Below are 16,817 nucleotides of genomic sequence, written 5' to 3'. Positions count from 1 at the left end.
CATCTCATTAATTACTTAGGTATCAAACATGTTTTTTTTATATAATATTATTTTATAAGGCGCAACATTCGATAAATGTTTTGAGATGAATAAGGAAATAGATTAAACCGAAATAATAATTTTAAAAATCCATAATAATTAAGAAAAGGAAAGAAAAAAAACAAAAAGAAAAAAAACAACAAAAAAACAAACAAACAAAACCCTAAGCTAAACCACCACAATTTTTTTTTTTATAAAATAGTAATAATATTAAAAAGAGCCCAGTATTTTCACCGTAGAAATAGCTATATAGTAAATACAACGTATAGTATATGATCGCCGTTTAAGCTGTTATACTACATACATACATACATACATGTACACACATACATGTACACACATATGTACACACGCATACATACATACACACATCTGTACTAATTTACTGTACATAGACCTGTTTGTGCTGCAGTGCACTGGACATATTATTAAGACAAAACTATGACAGCAAAATACTATGAATTGTTAGAAAATGATACATACATTGTATTTATGGTTTATCAAACAAGTCATATTTTTTCTTCTGGCCGTTCTTCACTGCAAACACACTACCATTAAAAAACCAAGTGTCCGTAACGTGCTCACTCGATCTGAGTCTGTTCATCAATAACACATTTAAGCGCGTGACATCGTCCGATAGCCTGACTTTCAGTTTTTCTCTCATTGACTTGCGTAATCGTATAATTTTCAGCTTGGTGTCCGAGTAGAAAAATTTCACAATCACGGGTCGTGGCTGTGTCTTGTCGTGTCCTGGTAGCCTGTGAATTGCCTGGATGTCATTTGGATCAATGTCCTCCCCAACGCTTTTTAACATGTCAACAAATCTGTCCAAGACATTTTCCCCTTTTTCCTCTGGCATATCAAAGATCTTTATGTTTCGTTTTCGAGAATATTGCTCGTTTCGGTTGGCCATTTGTATTGCTGTGTTGTTTGTATTGGTACATGCCTCATGTCTTTCATTTTAAATTTATAATCATTCAGTTCACTTTGTAGTTTATTTTTCTCGTTTGATAATGTTTCTATTTTATCCTTACATTTTTCAATTTCGTTTCTAACCTCTTTACATATCTCAATCTTCAGTTTTTCCACAATCTTATTTAAAACTTTATCAACAGCGTTCTGTAGCATAGATTCAATGTCTTTGACTGTTGGTAAATTGCTGAATGTTTCTCGAATTTTGGTTAATTCTGTAGAACATGCACACAAACCTTTATCGTTTTCATGATTCTGTTCCGAGTCGGCTGGCTTACTAACATCTGTATTTTTCTCCTCCTTCTCCTTCTCCTTGTCCTTTTCACCTCGTCAGCTCTGAGGCATTGTTTAACAGTTGTTGGAAATAGAAAAACACCAGTATCTTTTAACTTTGCTTGATACGTTGGTGGCAAGAAAGGCCTGTAACGATTTACCTTAAGTGAGTACAGCTCACATACAGCTCACATATCACTCACAACTGTTTCTTTCCTATATAACTTTAAAATATACACAGATGCACATAACTTACATTCTGTAGATGATGCAAATGTCCTTACACCTCATGAAACATTGCTACTTTAACATACACTCCCTATAATTAATGTAATATTGCTCCGGCTTCAATAGAGAAATTAAACGTGACCTGACATGTTGCTAGTCAAGGGAGGCAACACAGAAGTTAATATTGTTCAGTGCTAAAATTGGAGAGGAGATTGTCTTAGCCAAGTCTAAAAAGGATGAAAATATTTTTTATGAAACTTTATTGAGAAGTGGTCAACTTATGCACAATTGTATTAGCTGAGTGTTTTTTTCACAAAGCCATCCTGTATAAAAATTAGTGATTAGTTAATTTGCCTGCTGATTGGGGAATCCTTATTGTTGACACCTACCATATCAGAATATGAATCGGCCTCGGATATACGGCTGGTAGGTTCCCAGCCTGGTACAGGTTCCTACCCAGAGCGAGTTTTAACGACTCAATGTGTACGTGTAAGGCCCCATCACCCTCTTATCTCTAAATAACTACTAACAACTAGCAATTAACCCACTGTCCAGCTGAGGTGTGTGCCCAAGACAGCGTGCTTGAACCTTAATTGGATATAAGCACAAAAATAAGCTGAAATGAAATGAATGATTATTTTTAATATTGTATGGCTATGAAAAAAATACTGTATTTGTACTCTTTGGGGTTTTTTTTGTTGATTGTTTTTTTGTTTTTTTATATTTATATTTGCTTTAATTCTGTGTGTCTCTCTCACTCTCTCTCTCTCTCTCTCTCTCTCTCTATCTCTCTCTCTCTCCACTCCCTCCCTCTCTCTCTCTCTCTCTCTCTCTCTCTCTCTCTCTCTCTCTCTCTCTCTCTCTCTCTCTCTCTCTCTCTCTCTCTCTCTCTCTCTCTCTCTCTCTCTCTCTTGTAATGAATGGTTATCATCAGTTGCCATAAGAATTGTTTATTTTTCTCATTTTCAGATTTTAAGGAAAACTATAATGTTGACGCGTGTAAACCTTCTCCTAGCTTGTCGTTTTGGAACATATCAAAATTGCCTGACAACATGACCACCACCACCATGTCAACAACCATATCCACAATGGGGTCTACATTATTTAACAACGTCACAGGGTCGACACTATTTAACAACGTCACAGAAGAGGTCATGGAGTGTCACCGAGACGTTAGTCTACTGTATCTGCTGCTCTTGCTCGGAACCTTATGGCTTGGAGTCACACTCTACAATTTCACAAAGACGTAATTATATATGTTAAAGGGACATTCCTGAGTTTGCTGCAGTTTTTAAGATGTTATTGACTAACAGAGACGTTTTAACGATTGTAACTACATATCAAATATATATTTCTGCATAAAATATCAGTGGCTGTATATTAAAAGTTTTTCTTATCGTTCTAATATTTGTACTAGGTTAAATTTCATTTTATTTCTTAAAATATAATTTTTTCGTACGTACGAAATTATTTGAAGACAAAATCCAGTTTGGGCTTCTTACAAATATTAAGCTGAACAGAAACACATTGAATATACAGGCACTGATATTCTAAACAAGAAAATATATTTAATAAGTAAGTTTAATCATAGAAGTATTTTATTAGTCGGAAACATCTTACAATGCAACAAACTCGGGAATGTCCCTTTAAAGTTGTTTTTTTTTTTTTTTTAGTCTTACCATATATTTTGTTAATCGATTACTAAATGCAACCCTTGCAAGTATGATAAGCAGGCATTGAAATAGGCAATGTGTCTGGTTACTACATAATACAGACCCGGTAACGTAAAAGTACTTTCAGAGACACACTAAAGTTTTATCACACATTTATATTTTCATTATTACTATAAAAATACTTTTACAGACACACTAAGGTTACCACACATTTATATTTCCATTATTACTATAAAAATACTTTAACAGACACACTGAAGTTAGCATACATTTATATTTCCATTATTGCTATAAAAATACTTTAACAGACACACTGAAGTTAGCATACATTTATATTTCCATTATTACTATAAAAATACTTTAACAGACACACTGAAGTTAGCATACATTTATATTTCCATTATTACTATAAATATACTTTCACAGACACACTAAGGTTACCACACATTTATATTTCCATTTTTACTATAAAAATACTGTCAAAGACACACTAAGGTTATCGCATTTATGTTTCCATTATAAAAATACTTTCACAAAAACCTAAGTTTATCACATTTATATTTCCATTATTACTATAAAAATACTTTCATAGACACACTAAGTTTATCACATTTATAATAAATATTTCCATTATTACTATAAAATACCTTCACAAACACTAATACTTTGTTGTTCATTCATACCACTGTTCTCAATGTACTGATACTATATATGTGTATCTAAATAACACTCAGTGCAAGTTATGTATCTAGCTTGACACTAAATGTTGTTTGTATATTCTATACTGAAACAAAAGATTTAAAGTGTATGTTTATGGAAAATCAGTGACCGAAAATGTGGACATTTATCTAGTCATCATATCTCACCAATGTATATAGGGATAAAACTGTTTTAGTCTTATGCTAAAAAATATATTTACTGCAAATTGTGTTATTATCTTAATAGTTATTAGCTTGTGCTAAAATATACAGACAGCATATTGTGTTTTATCTCGGCAAATTGTCTTGCCTTTGAAATGTTGCTTTTTAAATATATACTGTATGTTTTTCCCTTTACAGGCCATATCTCACTGCTGGAAAGAGAGAACTGTTTTCTGATTATTCGTTGCCAGTATCTGTTATAATCATGAGCTTCATTGGTGCATATGTCTTTCGTGAAGTGAAAAGTGAGTTGATATGGATTTAAACTGAACTCAAAAATTATTAGCAGTTTGGCAAATTTTGGTCTGGACAACCTGGCCTGGTGCTTGTAAAACTTTTAGTGTCTAAACTCGAGACTCTAATAGAGTCTGAGACAGTAACGCCATGGCAATGCCATACAAACTGCATGCGTGTGACATCACTTGAGATTGAGTCTGGACTCTAAAAGTTTTATAAGCACGGGCCCTGAAGCTAAATTCAAGTTTAATTTAGCCAAACAGTATAAATCTGCACACAACACATTCTTTTTTCTTTCTTTTTTAAATTAACTTTTTGGTGAATTAGTAATGAAATTTATTTGACAAATCATGAATGACAGCCTAAATTCGGATATAGATTGTAGTCACTGTAGACTTACAAATTGTTTAATAGAGAACTCTGTACCTTAATACAAAGAGTATGTGTGAAGTGGAAATCTTCTGGCAAGTGTTCACTGTTAAGAGGGCATGTTTCTATTAATGTTAGGCCTTGTTTTGTGTTTCAACAGAGACTGTATTGGTCTTCTACAGTCAGTTCCTGTTTGTTTGGGTTTTTTGTTTTTCATAATCAGGAGTGGGAATTCTCCTCGATCAGCTGTTTTCCACTCATGGAACATTGCATTTCCTTGCATTTTAATCGTCCTTTCTTCCAAAATGTGTCCGATGGCACAGATTTTAACCTAGGATTTTAAGAATTTCCGGTATCCCTCTAGATTTTCTCTTTTTTACAGTTCACCAATTCCCACCCCTGCATAATTAATGTTGTGTTTAATCTGACTAAATCTGACTGTACTTGAAGGTTTCTGGCTGAAGTACTTCAATTTTAGTTGTATAACAGTAAAACAAAATCAGTTGAAATGTACCAGAATTGTGGATTTTAGTGTCACTCTACAACTGTTACTGTGTTCATTGTTTGATGAAAAACTCCCAATTTAACAATCAACTTTTCAAGACCCAGCTTTGATATTTTTTTTTTTAAATTTTATTTGTCCAGTATCATTTTCATCTCTGGAAACTTGTTATGTAATACCATAAATGATATCGATGTGCTAAAATTGTGACAATATTGTTTTAACATTTAGCTTCATTTCTCGGAAACTATAAGCGGGTGGGATTTAGCTCAGTGCCTCTTGAGTTGCTTGTGTTAGAGGATCGAACCACCTCAGTGGATCCATTCAGCTGATTGGTTTTTTTCTCGTTTCAACCAGTGCATCACAAATCAGGGGTTTCCCTAGAGCGATAAGCCGACACGGCCCGTGCTCCCTTAGCCAGCCAAGTAAGCGCCTTCATGTCTGGTAAGCGCCTTAACTGCAGGACCGTGTCGGCTTAATTTGTAACATGTATACAAAACAATGGAGCTGTGATCCGTAACGTCATTCACCACACATTATCACACTTCCATTTGGTATCTCTGCAATTCTTTAGATGTTCACTTTGAGGTCCATTGATCGCACCGTTTTAATTGTCGGCGGGCTTGTGTTGGTCACGTGGTACAGGTGATCGGCTACTACTAATCCGCCAGATAACTGCTTGTTGTAATAATGTCTGTATGATTGGGAATTACGCATCAAGACAAATCAAAGAAAATACCTATTAATTGAATAAACATCTTTGAAGGTGAAATTCTTGAGTAAAACATGTCACCATTAATCCTGGTATATATTTACCATATCGAAACCGTAACTACGTTGTTATTTGCTAAAATGAACGGTCACGAATCGACCAAAAAAATGGCTAATAAAATTTGCAAGTGGCTAAAATTTTGGCTGAGCCATTTTCTATCTTCTGATGTGAACAAACGGTTACATAATCTATTCGACACCTCAAACATAATAATACCAAATATTCAATTAGCATAATAGCGATCTCGCGACCGGTAACGAGAAACGGTGTTATCCAGAATACAGCGTGTGCCTTATGATGTTTGCTTATTTTAATAATAAAGGTTATTAATTTTAACGGCATGCATTCGACATGTATGACAGCAATGTGACGGCGATTCAATGTCTGGAAGATATGTAACTTGCTATTTTAATTTTGTAAAGTCTTTGAACCAAAGTAATAAAAACAAACTGACAATGCATGTCAATTTGAATACACATGCCAGTTCAGGGCCGAACGACATGTCGGCTATCCCAAGGGCTGAGTTCAGCCAGACCGAGCGGAAACAAAACGTTTGCTACACTGTTTTGTGCGCTTCACGTTAAACCAAATGGACACGACGGACACCAATCAAGTAGTTCGCGAACGTTAGGAAGAACGTTCGTTGGCTGAACTGAGGAAAGCTCTTGGCGTAATATACGTCACGCTTCAGAGTCAGCTGACACCCACGTGTCAAGAGATATCGTTGCGGACATGAACAATACGATTACACAGGAGTAAATGTGTAGAAAAACAATAGTTGTTTGCAGCAATGAATACCTAACTGCAGTTTCGTTATTTCCTTTGTCTTTGTTAATTTTGTACCTATGGTCGAGAGCACGCACTGAGATCGCGATCGCGGGAAATGTACATGCAGTATTTATACAAATTGCAGTTAAACGTACACTGAATTAGTTTACAATAATCATATTTGTTAGATAATGCTAGATATATATTTGTTAAACTGTGAGATGACATTTAATAAGTTAGCTGGATTTTTTTTAAAAAGTAAAATTTTATTTTATTAACGTTTTGGGGGGTTTTTTGGTAGTTTTTTTTTTATAAATGGAATATACTGTGAAGTCAGCATTCTTAGCTTAGGTATTTTACAAGCAGAAATCACAACAAGCATTTAACACGACGCTGAAATCAACAACAACAACATGACGCAAATTATGAAGTTGTTGGGGGTGGGGAATTGATGGGGTTTTTAGAAAAAAGCCCCCCACAACCCCCCACAAAAACAACCCCAACATGATTTGATGGATTGAAGGCAAACACTTGACTGTTTTCAACTCACTACCCCACTTCTTTTGGCTTGATTTTTGTGTTATAATGATGCTAAATATGTAAGCGCCTTAAAAAAATCCTGGGGAAAGGCCTGCAACTGGACAAAGGCTGTGGTATGTGCTTTCCTAACTGTGAGAAAATGCATATAAAAAATCTTTTGCTGCATTAGTATAAATGTCACACCTGATGCGCAGTCGGTCTGACTGATCCCCGTCGGTGGGCCTATTGGGCTATTTCTCGTTCCATCCAGTGCACCATGACTATCCTGTCTGTGGGATGGTGCATATAAAGATCCCTTGCTACTAATGGAAAAATGTAGCGGGTTTCCTCTCTATGACTGTCAAAATGACCACATGTTTGACATGATTAATTAATCAATGTGCTCTAGTGGTGTCATTAAACAAAACAAACTTTTTTCCCATTGTTTGGTTATCCTAGTGCTGATGCTCCAAGACTTTTCACAATAATATTACTGTGTGTATCTTTCCATGTCCATATTTAATTCAGCTTAGAATTTTCATACAGAGTATTTGTTCTGGAAACAAAGATTTATTTTACACAATATTTTGGGGTGGTTTTGTTTTTCAGTGGGTAAGAGTTTTAACTCTGACAGAGATCCAAACCTGTTCCAGCTGATCACAATGCAGGATCTTTCCATCGGGGCAATATTCGCAGCTATGGGCCTGGGATTCTGTTTGTCTTTGTTGTTCTTCATGGACCAGAACATATCGGCTGCACTTGTGAATGCTCCTCAGAACAGGTTGGTTTTGTTTTTATTAACCATTACAGTGCTATACCAGCCTCAGTGGTGTCGTGGTTAAGCCATCAGACTTCAGGTAGATAGGTACAGGGTTCGCAACCCAGTACATGCTCCCACCTAAAGTCTGAACCAAATTGTTAACAACTATGATAAATTACTCTCCTACCTTTAATTACTGTTACATTCCCCCCAAATTTTGTCCAGACACAAGTTGTGAAAAAAACATTACAGTGACACAGATTCCACATATGAGACTGTAACGATGTCACCAGTATCGACTTCGCTGAGATAACAGGGCAAAATACATGCAATTTTCTGCCGTCTGCCATTTTGCTTTTTTATGGAATACTCTTCAAGATGGGTGAAAGCCTCCAAAGTATGTGAAATAATTAATATAAAATAAATGATCTCTAGTGGTATCTTTTAAGAAACTATACTACTAAAAAAAAATTAATATGATGTTATCACGTTTGCTTTTATATCATAACGTGTTGCTACTTTATATCATAACATTTGTGTTATGACGTTAGATTAAGTTATATCCTTTCACCCCTCTTGGAGAATATTCCATTAAAAGTCAAAATGGCAACCAGCACAAAATACATGCTTTTTGCCCTATGCGATCTCAGCGAAGTCGATATAGCTGACATGGTTATCACCTAATATGTGGAATCTGAGTCATTGCAATGGTTTTTCCTAGATTTCTGTCTGGACGAAATGTGGGTAAAATCTAACAAAAAATTAAAGTAGGAGAGCAATTTACCGTAGTTAACATTTTGGTTCAGACTTTAGAGCGAGTTTTAACTCAATGGGTAGGTGTAAGACCACTACACCCTGGTCTTTCTTACTAACCACTAACAATTAACCAACTGTCCTGCACAGACTGCCCAGATAGCTGAGGTGTGTTCCCAGGACAGCGTGCTTGAACCTTAATTGGATATAAGCACAAAAGTAAGTTGAAATGAGGTGCGATAGGTCTCGGGATTGCTATTTCTTGATGGATTCAGGGTGAGGGTTTTTTCCAGTGCACCATTACTAGTACAGTGAAGGCCATGGTACGTACTGATCTGCACATAGTTCATTACACAGTCCATTTATGACTATACCAGTACACATGTATCATGAGTTACGCCCCAAGATAAAACAATATAAGTCATTACTCAACTTGAGTTTTACTGTAGAAAATCATTTTTACTGAACTCTGTTGGTGTAACACTGTTTTAGTTGCTTGATCAAGTCAGCAGACAAGATATAGATATTACTTTTCCAAAAGGCTTTTACCTCGGTATTAAGTTTTCACGTTTAATTTTAACTCTTATTTCGCCCAAACTATAAGACCTAGACAATGTTTAATTTATTAGTTTAATTTCATTTTTTTTCTTCTTTTCATTGGATTAATCGTGAATCACAAATTCTTTTATAAATATGTTTTTTATTTTTTATTTATTATATTTTTAAATACAAATCGAGATAAAAATGTCTATGGATGCAGCTACATGTATGAACAACATTTAATTCCACAGTATTATTGTGGGTTTTTTTTTTTTAATGTGTGTAATGTAAATAGTAATATTAATTATTAAAGTTTGAATTGTTTGCAGAATGAAGAAAGGCACTGCATACCACTGGGACCTGCTGGTAATTTCCATTGTGAATGCCGGCCTGTCACTAATCTGCTTCCCTTGGTTACATGCAGCCCTTCCACATTCTCCACTCCACGTACGTGCTCTGGCCGACATGGAGGAACGCGTAGAACAGGGACACATTCATCAAATGTAAGCACTTTTTATTAGTTCCCTACTGGTCCAACCGGACAGGACTCTAGGCTTCCTCTCCATCCTCCTGTTTGTCTGTCTATCCGTCAAGTCCCACATGTAGTTTTCTCGATGCTTATTTCACAATGCCTCAAGATATTAAGCTGAAATTTTGTGTGTAGCTTTATTATGTACTGTTACAGATCAAGTTACCCAATTTTCGTAGAGTTATGGCCCTTGAACTTAGGAGATACCCCCCAAAAAGTTTTCTGTACTGTTTCTCTACAAGTGTGTAAAGACATGCATTTCAATAAATTATTTTATGATAATTGACATTCATGTTAAGTAGAGAGTGTTTGCATCGATAATTGTTTTTTTTGGGGGGGGGGGGGGGGGGGGGGATACCTGTTTAGTTTTAGGTATCTCAATGTGTTTCTTATGTCAAAAGAGGTGTTTTTCATTACTGAATAAGACAAATGGAGAATTTCTGTTCATAAATTCAACTGAAAACTTATTTGATTGAAGTACTAGTAGCAGTGTAAACTTGGTTAACAAAGAAAAAAAAGAAAGAAATGTTTTATTTAACGATGCACTCAACACATTTTATTGACGGTTATATGGCGTCAGACATATGGTTAAGGACCACACAGATTTTTAGAGGAAACCCGCTGTTGCCACATAGGCTACTCTTTTACGACAGGCAGCAAGGGATCTTTTATTTGCACTTCCCACAGGCAGGATAGCACAAACCATGGCCTTTGTTGAACCAATTATGGATCACTGGTCGGTGCAAGTGGTTTACACCTACCCATTGAGCCTTGCGGAGCACTCACTCAGGGTTTGGAGTCGGTATTTGGATTAAAAATCCCATGCCTCGACTGGGATCCGAACCCAGTACCTACCAGCCTGTAGTCCGATGGCCTAACCACTACGCCACCGAGGCCGGTGGTTGGTTAACAAAGAGTTGTAACATATAACATTATGTTAAATTAATGTAATAGACAAATACAATTGAAATTCTACTATCAGCATTTAGCACCAGAAATGAACACTATTAAAAATAACAGTCATCAATTCTAAGTAATAATTTTTAGAAAGTTTTTTACACCAAAACCCCCCCAAACAACAGGAAATATAATTAATAACTTTGTTAACTCAGTTCAGTTTGTCGTAAAATGTTTGCATGAGAACATTAGCTTGTCTGGCTAATTTTACTGTACATAGAAACCATTTTCTGCTGCTCAAATTGAGGTCTGTTTTAGTGAGATGCTGTTAATAAAAGACATTCTAGTACCTATGTGGTGTACCATTACAATAGGAGTGAGGTGGGCTAGCATCAAAATATTTTTAGTTTACCAACTGTATTAACTAGACTTTACTTTCAGTGGAATGCATGATTAATTTTGTTTTCAAAATAGCATTCAAATTATTGGCTATTTGTAATAAAATCACTTAAAAAGATAAATGTTAAAAATTTGTGTTCTGTTTTCAGAGTTGTAAGAGTGAGAGAAACACGACTGACAGCGATTTTCTCTCACATCTTGATCGGTCTGAGTTTACTGATCATGCCGGTGTTGTCGTACATTCCGACCCCAGTTCTGTATGGTCTCTTCCTGTACCTGGCAGTCACAGCTCTCAAGGATAATCAGATGGCAGAACGAATTGCTTTGTTTTTTACTGAACAGGTAAACCTGTTCATGTTTCTGCTTTTTGTGTCTCCTTTACAAAGTTTTAGCTCAGGATTTAGCTCAGTCAGTTGAGTGCTCGCTTCAGGTGCTTTGCGTCGCAGGATCGAACCACCTCAGTGGATCCATTCAGCTGATTGAGTTTTTTCTCGTTCCAACCAGTGCACCTCAACTGGACAAAGGCCGTGGTATGTGCTTTCCTGTCTGTAGGAAAGTACATATAAAAGATCCCTTGCTGCATTAGGAAAAATGTAACGGGTGTCCTCTGATGACTATGAGTCAGAATTACCAAATCCAAATTGACATCCAATAGCCGATGATTAATTAATCAATGTGCTCCAATGGTGTTATTAAACAAAACAAACTTTCTTTTTCCTTTACGAAGTAAAAAGGCGAGATGGAGGTATTACTTTTCTAATGGTGGCTACAGTGGTGGAGATGACTTCAACTTGTTTTAAAAATTATTGCCACTGGTTTGGGGGATAATTTTTTATTTTTTTATTTGTTGCAAAAGAAACTGATATAAAAAATATCATAGGAAACAAATTCTTAAGTTTGAGCTCTGAGGGGTTTTTTGTTTGTTTGTTTTCTAAAAAAAAATTCATTAACTTGCAGGTGAAAACAGTACATACGTAACATTTTATCTACAAACGAAGTTCAACACAATTTCAGCACATTTCCTGAAACACAATTTAGTTTTTTTAGTCTTAAGGAAACTCAAATGTAAATCGGCCAATATATTTCATATATTACAGGAGAGTTTTTTGTTTGTTATAAAACAATTATGGTCAGCTACTGTGCTAATAAGTTTCAAAATGTATTAGCAGCTGCTAATTAAAGTTTTATGATTCTGTAGCACTCTGTAAAACTTGCATAGTGAATCACAATTGTGACAATGTATTACTTAACAAAATCTTCCCTGTGTTTAATAAGAAATTTAAATTATTGATAGATTATGCCTAAATCAACTTGCCATGTTTTTCTTACAGGCTGCCTATCCACCAAACCACTACATCCGCCGAGTGCCTCAACGGAAGATGCACCTGTTCACACTGGTGCAGATCATACAGCTGGGAGTCCTCTGTATTGTGGGCTTCTTCCCTTTCAACTACCTAAAGATGTTCTTCCCAGTCTTAATATTCGTTCTCATTCCCTTCAGGTAGGCTTTGTTTCTAAAGCAGGCATCGAAATTAACATAGTGCCTACTGGTAATCGAAATTAACATAGTGCCTACTGGTAACCGAAAATAGCATAGTGCCTACTGGTAACCGAAATTAGCATTGTGCCTGGTAACCGAAATTAGCATAGTGCCTGGTATCCGAAATTAGCATAGTGCCTGGTAACCGAAATTAGCATAGTGCCTGGTAACTGAAATTAGCATAGTGCCTGGTAACCGAAATTAGCATAGTGCCTGGTAACCAAAATTAGCATAGTGCCTGGTATCTGAAATTAGCATAGTGCCTGGTAACTGAAATTAGCATAGTGCCTGGTAACTGAAATTAGCATAGTGCCTGGTAACTGAAATTAGCATAGTGCCTGGTAACCCATGTCCAGGTCACCATAACTTATGAGTCTGCAGGGCACTTACTAAATGACGACACCAATGGCAGTTGCCGTAGTTGCAATATGAATCCTGTGACCGATGGCATTTTTTTGCTGATGGATAAATATAACTTCTGCCGGTAGAAGGGATTGTTTCTTGATTTTCACATTTGTTGTCAAAGTTACTGGTTTAAAATTGTCATAGACGATCTCAAAATTGCCGTCGTTAAGCATTTTGCCTATGACAAAAACATTAAAATTGCAGTGGGTGACAAATTCTTAGTCTGGTAACGTAAAGACACATTTTATGAAGTTGACAATCCTATTATCATTCCTTCACAAACCTGCTGATACTGTGTTATTCATTTTAATTCATATCACTTTTCATTAGATTGATACTTTTAGATGTACTTTATATTTAAACAACATGCATTTGAGCAAAGTTTAGGTGGTGCTTGGGGTTTTTTTTTGGTTTTTTAAAATGGAGAAAGAATGACTGTTTTAGACTTTTTTGATATGTGGTAACATTCTGGTAACCTGAGAAACCATTCTCGGCTTATTTTGATGTCTGTAAACCATAATAATTTCTGTACTGTATGGACTATGTATACAGCTAGCTATCAGTCCTATTAAGTTCTTCTGCTATTACTCTGACGTAAGTACTCACGGCAAATTGCAAAGGGTTTTTTTTCCATATATTTCAGGAGATTTTTGTTATCAAACATTATAAGCTACTATACTAACAAGTTTCAAAATGTATTAGCAGCTGCTAATTGAAGTTTTAGGATTGTATAGCCATCTCTAAAAGGGGTGGGACATAGCCCAGTGGTACAGCGCTCGCTCGATGCGCAGTCGTGTGGGATCGATCCTCGTTGGTGGGCCCATTGGGCTATTTCTCGTTCCAGCCAGTGCATAACGACTGGTATATTAAAGGCTGTGGTATGTACTACCCTGTCTGTGGGATGGTGCATATAAAAGATCCCTTGCTGCTAATCGAAAAGAGTAGCCCAGGAAGTGGTGACAGCGGGTGTCCTCTCTCAAAATCTGTGTGGTCCTTAACCATATGTCTGATGCCATATAACCGTAAATAAAATGTGTTGAGTGTGTCGTTAAATAAATAAACAAATTCTTTCTTTCCATCTATAAAACTTGCATGGTGAATCACAGCGTAATACTTACCAGTGTTTAATAAGAAATATAAATTGTTAATACATTATCTGCTGTTAAAAACAAATTTACCATGACATTATAGATTTAATGAGGCTGAATCACAATTAAAATTTCTTTAAATTAACCCTTTTTCCCCCCATAAACTGTCCCATATTATAAGAGGTTATTATTTTGTTTTTATTAGTGATCTTGTATACTTTAATATTTTCAGGCATAAAATCATTCCAAAGTTGATTCATCAGAAGTATTTGAATGCTATGGATGGACACTAGTCGATGGATTTTTGTTTCGAGGTGCATGATGTCATGAAATGTTTTTATAGCAGCTGTATATATATAGTGATGCCATGGAAAATTATAAATATTTGTTTCATGGTTTCAGTTAACCATAACTGAATATTTTATTCATGTTCACATTCTCTGGTAAGCAAATGTGATGGAATGCTGTGCATTAATGACATTAACTGCTAAAATGTGTGTTTGGTTTTTATGGTATGAAATAATTTGTATTGTCTGAACTTATTTTTTATTCTGTCATATGGTTTTTAGTCTGTACATCTGAGCATGATGTAAAGTATTGATGTCAGGTTCGTTGAATATAACCTAATGCAGAGTATGACAAATATTTTTAAAAATCACTAGCCACAGGGCTAGTGGGTTTGTGAAAACCACTAGCCCACCAAGATAAAGCACTAGCCCAAATTCCTGATCAATTATAGTTGGATTTTTATATAATTTTTGTAACATAACACATTTTCGAGTATAACAGTAAAATAAAACAAACACTTAAATCATGTTGTAACTTTCATTTTTATGTTGTGTTGTACGTTTTGTTTTTTGTCAAGTGTGATCCATTGTCATTGTTCCGTTTTCGCTTTTGCCCTCCCTCCGGGGAAAAATAATTGAGCTAACTCATGGTTGATATCTAAAACAACTATCAAAATAATAAAATTTAAATGAGGGTACGACAGTGTGACACATGGTAATAGATGGTTCAGTGTGTTCGGTAGTGGGTTATACATTTAGGGCCCTACTATTTATGTCGCCAGGGATGGTTGTGCCAATTGCTCAAATACAGGGCATTATCCCGTGTCAGACTGATATCAAAAGACTATAACGGCGACATCTAATCCGTTGTTAATTAATGAACAAAAAAGGTATCATATTGTATCGGCAGCTGTGACGCATTATCCAGACCGCTACACGTAATAGGCCAAGCAGTCATTGCATGTGCGGTTACCATTAAAGTAAATTGTTTTCCTGATTGCCGATAACCACATGTCAGCGAAGTGTTAAATTAGAAAACAATAGGTAAATAAAATAAACTGAAATTCAAAGCATGACTGGGGTTTACTTGATTGAGATTAACCTGTCGTCGCGATGGTGATTTCCAAGTTCTTGGCCTAAAACATATGTGCGAGATTAACTACCACGTGACATGTCCAACCAATCAAAACATGCATGTCATTAGACTTATTTCCTGTGCCAGAAACTTGAAAGGGCAAAACTTAACAATGCATGCTGTAACTGTGGCGATGTAGAGATAGCATGTTACTGCAGTTTGCAGACCTAATTCAAGTGGATTATTATTATATACTGATTGCGTTGTTGATATTATTCGATGACAAACATCACAATCAAATTTATTAAACGAAATTTCAGCCGAGAGAAAAAAAACAACAAACACGATCGAGCAATAAGGAGGGAGGTGGAAACCACTAGCCCGCAGGGCTAGTGGTTTTGCGTTTCTCACTAGCCCGAACTTAAAAACCACTAGCCACGGGCGTCGGGCTAGCGGATTTGTCGAACTCTGCCTAATGGATGATTTTAATAGTGGTTGGTTATGTATTTTGCATAAATAATCCAATTCCACATAATCTATTTTTTAAAAAGTCTATGACGTGCAAATTATATATTAAATGAATCTCCATAAAACTACATCTCTTGTAATAGATTTATCATTTTTGTTTTTTTCATTTCACACACAAACAAGGATAAGATGTCTGATTTTAACTGTACATTTATTTAGAGTTTTTATTTTCTTAAATTTTAATTTAAAAATTCTTTTTTAATTTTATTTTTTTGGTTGCCATGGAAACAAAATAGCAACAGTTATTATATTACCAGTTTCTACAACTCCAAAACTGATCATGTGACATTGTACACATATCAATCTAGTGATATTATAGAGCCTTTGGGCATTTTTATTTTCGATATTCGAATAGCCAGAATGACCCGAGTCACAGTTTCCAGAGTGCAGTTCCAAAACCGTTCATGATAATATCACGAGACTTTGTACACATATCATTCTAGTGGTCTAGTAGCCATATATATGTAGTTTCTATTTCATTAATCATTAGCTTGGGGGAGGGGGAGGGTATTTAGACTAGGCTATGTCAGCCTTTTGTTTTTACAAATCCAGTTGTAAATAAATATGTCTTCTTTTTACTCAAAATAATAATTGGTGCACATACATATAAGTTAAAAGAGTCAAAGTTGAACATTGGTTTGCAGAGTGTAAGGGTGAAAACCCAAGTTTGTACTATTATTTTGTTGCCGGTATATTCTATGGTTGCTCAACTTATTTGATCACTTTGAGCTTCTCATGTCCGTT

The 16,817-nt window shown here is 35.6% G+C and overlaps 1 protein-coding gene across 3 annotated transcripts in view; it reads left to right on the top strand.

The window, feature by feature from the left end:
• LOC121373869 (sodium bicarbonate transporter-like protein 11) overlaps window positions 1-14,938 on the top strand; it is a 63,241-nt gene extending 48,303 nt beyond the window's left edge. For all 3 annotated transcript variants that reach the window (XM_041500648.1, XM_041500651.1, XM_041500649.1), the window contains exons 12-18: window positions 2,482-2,758; window positions 4,244-4,350; window positions 7,882-8,053; window positions 9,655-9,828; window positions 11,300-11,492; window positions 12,482-12,651; window positions 14,416-14,938. In XM_041500648.1, the coding sequence (XP_041356582.1) occupies window positions 2,482-2,758; window positions 4,244-4,350; window positions 7,882-8,053; window positions 9,655-9,828; window positions 11,300-11,492; window positions 12,482-12,651; window positions 14,416-14,476 (1,154 nt within the window). In that variant the 3' untranslated portion in view covers window positions 14,477-14,938. The remainder of the gene's footprint in view (window positions 1-2,481; window positions 2,759-4,243; window positions 4,351-7,881; window positions 8,054-9,654; window positions 9,829-11,299; window positions 11,493-12,481; window positions 12,652-14,415) is intronic.
• Window positions 14,939-16,817: the final 1,879 nt, after the last annotated feature.

This window comes from Gigantopelta aegis, chromosome 6 (assembly GCF_016097555.1).
Source record: "Gigantopelta aegis isolate Gae_Host chromosome 6, Gae_host_genome, whole genome shotgun sequence".
NCBI classification, from domain to species: Eukaryota; Metazoa; Mollusca; class Gastropoda; order Neomphalida; family Peltospiridae; genus Gigantopelta; species Gigantopelta aegis.
This window is presented reverse-complemented; position numbering and strand designations above follow the sequence as displayed.